Below are 6,640 nucleotides of genomic sequence, written 5' to 3' on the forward strand. Positions count from 1 at the left end.
GGAGGCTGGGCCGTGGGCGTCGAGCGCGACGTCACGGCCACCAACGGGTGTGCGGCGCTGGGCATCCGGCTGCCGCACGTCGAGTACGAGCTCTTCAAGGTGGAGCGCGACCCCCGCGGGCGGAGCCTGCTCTTCATCGGACAGAGGCCCTCGGACGGCTCGAGCCCCGACACCCCGGAGAAGCGCCCCACCTCCTACCAGGCCCCGCTGGTGCTGTGCGGGGGACACGCCCGGGACGCCCCCAGGCCCGCGCCGCACAGGCCCCCCAGCCGCGGGGGCCCGTGCCTCCGAGCTGTCCCTGTCCCCCTTCTGCTCCTGCTTCCGGGGCTGACCTTCCTCGGGCTATGACCTCATCGGCCTCCTGCTCCAAGGCGGCCGGACAGCGCTGAGCCTCGGACTCCCGCCAGGCCGGAGCCCCTCGCCGTCCGGGAAGGATCGGCTGTCCTCCTGCCCCTGTGCCGGGCGCCGTGGGCGGCCTGGCCAGCTGTCGGCTCAGCCTGCGCCCCACGTGGCTACCTGCGAAGTCCGGCTGCCCCTGGATGCGGGATGATGGCCCCTGCTGTCTGAGTTTCTAAACGCTCGCCCCGGTTTTCACACTCTCCTCAGCTTTGGTAGTTGGAGGACAGGTGCCAGCCAGGGGGCCACCCTGAGGGTCCCTGCCCAACGGCTCCCTGCCCCGCTCTCTTCCTCGCCCTTGAGATTGTGGAATGGGACGGCTGAGATCCTGCGGAGCCTTTGGGTTGTGGTTTAAAGTTTATTAACTCAGACTTAGCAACACAGACTCAGAGCGAGACCATGAATTAAAGATGCCGCTTCAGGCTTTCAGTACTTCTCAGCTTTCTGGTAAAGGGCTGGTCTCTTTGGGGGCGACTCGGCTTCTTGAGTTCTGACTGCTGGCATTTGCCGGCATCTGCCTGTGCTTCTGCGAATCAAACCTCAAGCTGTCAGCGCTGCGTGCGGATAAATCCAGTCCTCCAGGGCCAGTGTGCAAGAGGAGAGGGCTCCATCTGAGCTGAGACTTGTGGCCTCCTCCGGCAGGCCGCGGCCTCTGAGGCTGCCTCCCCGCAGAACACCAGCGAGCGCGGGGCTGCGCTGGGGGCAGGTCTGTGGAGGAGAGCCGCGTTCCCAGCCTTTGAAAAGTAATTAATACTAATGACAGCAGCAGCACCAACATGCTCTGTAATTAGCCCTGCGCCACCATCCTAGTTTGCAGATTTTCTGTGCTGGGCTGACAAAGGAGAGACTCCAGGCTACATCTTTGGGGCCACCCTAGAAGGGGTCAAGGACCCCACCAGGCCCAGGGAGCTTGGCCTCACCCAGCTGCCTCACTGCAACACTAATGTACTGGTGCCCTCAGTTCAGCGGGGTGTGTCATGGTGGGGACAGGCCCTGGCCCTCTGCCCAGACTGTGGAATGAACCGGCATGGTGGTAGGCTGGAGAGTTCACCCTCTTCCTCCTCCCGATCCCTATCGCTGACTGCTGTCCCAGACCTTGAAGAACACTCTTTTGTGAGGCTCATGACGCCTTCCCAGGGAAGCCCTTGTCCTCGCTGAGATTGCGGAGTCTTCGATCAACCCGCTAAAATTGCTCAAACGTATTACTCATTGTTGAGGGGACATGAAACCCCACCAATATGCTCTGTAGGGCTCAGACAGCTATGAGTGTCCCTGGCATATGTACCAAAGTACAAGAAAGAACTAGATTATTTATGGTCTTAGGCAGCACTGGGATGGGCGAGTTCCCAGCGGGGATGATGGTGCCTGTCGACAGTATGTCCACAGTTGAGCAGGTCCTGTATCTGAGGCTTGAAGGAAGCATGACACCATTTATCATCAAATTTGAATCTTTTAATAAAATTAAACAGCCTGAAAAATGTTCTTGCTGGCTATTAAAGTCAACCAAGGGGATTAAGGTTCTAACGAAAGGAACTGAAGCGTCCGACAGGGGATGTGTGAAGGAGAATAAAACCAGTGGAGGGAAACCCTGGCTGTCTTCGCTGTGCCTTCCTGCCCTGCCCTGCCTTTGTACAGCTCCCCAGAGCCTTCCACTGCTCTGAGACAAAAGCCCTGGATCTGGCTCCCTGTTGCCTGCCCGGTACAGTATGGGTCCTCATTCCTTGTCCACATGACCTTTTTGTGATCTGAGCTGTCTCTGCCACTGGGCCTTTGCACATGCCCCCATCCCTGCCAAACATGTCCTCCCCCAGACTGCCAGAAGCTTGGCTCTTTCTTTCCATTCAGCTCTCGAGCCCCGTGTCAGCTCCTCGAGGAGGCCTGCCGTTAGCCACCCCAAAGCAGCCCCCTTTCCCCTCATCCTCTACCTGTCCTGTTTTGTGTTCTGTATAATGCGTTCTGATCTTTCTGAAAGGGTCCTGTTTACTCACACACTTGCTCTCTGCCTCCTCTGTCTAGAAGGTCATTCACAGGGGAGGACGGGGCGCCCCCAAAGCCATCTCTCCCAGTGGGCTCAGCAGTGCCTGGCACCTGGAGAAAGAGGCTCAGTACACACTGCTGGCCAGAACGCCTCACAGACACCCGTGAAGGGGCCACCACCCAGGCCAGGTGTGGCGCCCCTGGGGCCCCGCTTCGGGACCCTAAGGCTTAGAAAAGAAAGGCCCTGCCCTGAGGTCACAACCATAGGTAAAGACCCAGACTCCAAACCTGAGCAGCTGGGGGCTGGGGATTTAGCTCAGCAGCACAGCGCCTGCCTGGCAAGCGCAAGGTCATGAGTTTGATTCCTGGTACCGGAAGAAAAACAAAAAAACAAACAAATCTGAGCAGCTGGAACCCAGAGCCAGAGACCCGGGCTTCTGTCTCCCAGCCCCAGCTACTGGGGGACCAGATTCGTCTATGTTTGGAGAAAGCGGTTTGGGGGTGCTCTGTGGGACCTGCAGGAGCCTTTTCCCACTAGGAGGTGTGCTGAGCAAGAGACCCTGCCCGGCTGCCCTGCGGCCTGCACTGCCCTCTCTCTCTCTGTGGCCTCCTTGGCTGGGAGCCAGCAGTGCTGACCCGAAACATGAAGAGGTAGAACTGTCGGTGGAGGTCAGCACCGCCCAGCCCATGGGCTGAGGCAGGAGAGTTCATTTCAGGGCCCGCCAACTCACCCACCCCGAGGCCCTCCCTTCCACAAAAAAACCAGGGAGCTTTCAACCCCTAGAAAGCAAGCCCCAGCCCATTTCAGAACAAAACACAATTAATGTTCTCCATTGTCTGTTCAGTCACGTTTGGGGGGTGGGGGTTGCTGCTGATAATTTCACAGTGCAACTCCCTGGAGAGTAAACGAGCTTTGTTTTTAAATAAAAAGTTTAAATTGTACACAGCTCAGAGGCCCATTAACTAACAGATGCTGGTTATCAAAAGAAGTTATTTCTTTGCCTTTCTCGAAGCGAATGTGTTTAATCTCCCAGCGGTGCCTCTGGGCTGAGCAGCAGCATGAGGCTGCCGGTGACGCGCAGCCGCCGGTGCACGGCCCTGCTCTGAGCATCCTCTCCCGGGAGCCTGGTGACTCAGGCGTGGGCCAGAGTCTCTGACGCAGGATGTGGAATTGTACTAGGACTGCGGCAGGGGCCGACCCCACTTACAGAGGCAGGCTGGGGCAGCGGCCCGAGACCTCTGATCTACTCCTGATGGCCTCAAGCGGCTGACGGCTGACTCCTTTGCACACCATGACTCCCCTTACATGGATGAGGGCAGGAGTACATCGCCTGTCCACACTTCCCAGAACGAAGCTTTCAAGCTCTGAGACCACTCTCCCCTTCCCAAGGCCTGCTGTGTCCTGCAGTCATGCGTGGCCCCCACTGTGCCCTGCTCCCCACCGGCCATTCCCCACGTGCACCCCTTCCTTCTTCATCACATGGGTCAGTGTCTGGATCTGGAAAGGTCCCGTTTGTTAGGCTCCTCTCCTTTGGAATGAGCTGACGCTGGACCCTCCTGTTCCCCACTGGACCCCCCGCCTGCAGAATGACACCTGGCACACAGGAGTTTAGCAAACACAGGCCCCGTCGGGGCTGGGGGCTCTGATTTTGACCATAAAGGTGACAACCACCCAACCAAGTGCTGGCTTGGAATTTCAGGGCTGCTTTTTTTCTTTCTATTAAGAACTCAGACCTGGGGTTTGTGGACCTGTTTGGTATTGACCTGGCTATTTCTCAAAGGGCATTGAGGACAATTATTGTTCCTGAATAAAAGGCCCCAGGGCCTGGCACAGGCTTCCTACAGTCTATCCCAAGCTTCTCATTTTACAAAGGCCAGGGAGAATGGGAGACTCTCAGCCCCACACAAGATCAGATCTCCATCCCAGCTTCTCCCCAGAGAAACGAGCTGAAACCTCGATCCCAGAGTGACGGCCTTCCTTAAACAAGGTCTCAGTGAGGATGGGTCTTTACCAAGTGCTGTATCATTTATTTCCTAGGGCTCATTCATAACCCACCTCTCTTTAGTTTACATCTGATATTTTTTAATCAGAAAAGAAAGTAACAAAAAAAGTAACTCAGAAAAAAATCAACAACATATAGACAGTCACTCCCCGTTAAAATCACCTGTCTGGTGGGTTTTTTTGGTACCAGGAATCGAACTCAGGACCCTGTGCTCGCCAAATGCTTGTGCCACTGAGCTATATCCCCGGCCCTCAGCTGTGTGTTTATTTATTTTTTTTTTTTTGGTTTTTCTTTTCCGGTACCTGGAATTGAACTCAGGACATTGGCGCCTGCCAGGCAGGCACTGTGCCACTGAGCTACCTCCTTGGCCCTCAGCTGTGTGTTTAGTAAGCTCTACATATACCTATTGAGTACCCACCAGACGCCAGGCTAAGATGAATGAGGGGTACACGCTTTCACCTCCTCTTCCAGTACCAACAATTATGGAGAAGAAACTGAAAGACACAAAAATCAGATGGCAAAACAGGAAAGAAGAAAATGCAGCCAGCAAGATTCCGGAAGCTGGAAAATTGAGCGTAATTTGTCACAAGCAGATTACAGAAGGCAAAGCCCATTCACGCCACACAGCCCCCCGTAAAGGCTTAGGATTTGGTAGCCCAGGCACCCAGAAGGCAAGACAGCAGGGTGAAACGGGGTGTCTTTACAGTAGCTCACAACTCTGTGAAAGGTAAAAGGGGTGGTAACCACCAGGTCCTCTCCCTAAGCCCTGTAAGGAACCAAAAGTTCAAATAGGGATTTTGAACTTGGCAGTAGTCTAGGGCAAGGTATCATGCCAAAATATAGACAGTAAATAAAAGGCTGCACATTAATGGTGGCATGGCACTTCCTCATTCTCCACATAGCTGCTAAAGATATGGTGGCCAAGAGTATGTTGCTAGACAGATGCCTGGAAGACTTAAGCCCTTTACCAGCAAGCTGGGGGTGAAGCTCAGTGGTGGAGTGCTTCCCTAGCACACATAAGGCCCTGGGTTTGATCCCCAGCACCATGGAAAACAAAACCCACCATTTTCCAGTTCCGCTCAAAGAATGAGAACAAACAACTTACACAACATTAAAAATTATAGTGTCCTCAGGGAGGTATATATAAATCAAAAGCAAATTACTATCAACAAATAATAGTATAGTGAGCCCTTCCCAGTGCTCGGCATGGCCCAGGAAGTTTATATTTATAATCCTATGAAAAGTTATTAGAATTTTTGCAAGTTAATTCCAATCTACCACTTCCAGTGCAACCCATGGCGAGAATAAAGACACTAAGGCATATTAGTAGTTGTGGGGAGCCAAGGGGTCCTAGGTCCAGCCGCAGTGATGGCCATCTGGAACAAAGACCTCGACCCAAGGCTGAAACCAGTTTTTATTCATTCATGAAGAAAGCAGTGGCTTGAGGATGAGTGACTGTGAGAACCATGGGAAGTAGGTGAGTCCTATGAGCTGACATCACCTCTGCAAATGCAGAGAGAAGGATGTGCAGAAAGAATTATCTGCATAACATAACTGAGGTAGTATCTAATGTTTTGGGGTCAGTGCTTCAGCTCTGATGTGTAATGTTTGAAGCCCAAGGAAGTTATAGCCTCTATCCCAAGGCGAAACACACTTGCCATCTCCAAAGACTACCATCAGCACCTTGGCTAGACCAATATGCATTGCTTAAAGCCAACTGAAGGGATAAGGAAAAGTCCTGGCCAGCTCTGTACATATCAGTACATGGAAATAGGGTTAGGCTCAGCCAAAATGGAGACAATTGCTCCTCTTTCAAGGAGAGTTGCCTAGGTGGTCCTCTACATAATAAAAAAGAAAGAAGTTGTGAAAATTACAAATATTGCTAGTGGAAAAAAGTCAAAAGAAGATTGGAAATTAAAGTTGAAATTTTTTTCCAGAAATAAAAGAGAAAAAGGATTAGGAACTCAGATGGCATTAGATTTCTTAAGGGGAACACTAGAAGCTGAAAATCAGTGGACCATGCTTTCAAAATCCTCAGAATGATTTTCAACTTTGTCTTTTATACCCAGTACAACTATCAACTAAGTGAAAGGGCAGAATGGCAAATTTCCAGATATGTAAATCTGTCAGAAAAATTATGTCCCATGTGCTCCTTTTTCAGAGATATGCTGAAGGATGTGCTCTCACAAAATTAGGTAGTAAAACAAGAAAGAGGAAACTAGAAGTCTTAAAAGAGAGTAAGGAAGCAATAACAGAGAATAAAG

General features: G+C 52.4%; 1 protein-coding gene across 1 annotated transcript in view; it reads left to right on the top strand.

Annotated features, from left to right (window-relative positions):
- Apcdd1l (adenomatosis polyposis coli down-regulated 1-like) overlaps positions 1-1,982 on the top strand; it is a gene marked incomplete in the record, with an annotated part of 44,789 nt that extends 42,807 nt beyond the window's left edge. The window contains 1 exon segment of the mRNA XM_013518260.1: positions 1-1,982. Within this exon segment, the coding sequence (XP_013373714.1) occupies positions 1-348 (348 nt within the window).
- Positions 1,983-6,640: the final 4,658 nt, after the last annotated feature.

The sequence above is a fragment of the Chinchilla lanigera genome, unplaced genomic scaffold, assembly GCF_000276665.1.
Source record: "Chinchilla lanigera isolate Chin_1 unplaced genomic scaffold, ChiLan1.0 scaffold00044, whole genome shotgun sequence".
NCBI classification, from domain to species: domain Eukaryota; kingdom Metazoa; phylum Chordata; class Mammalia; order Rodentia; family Chinchillidae; genus Chinchilla; species Chinchilla lanigera.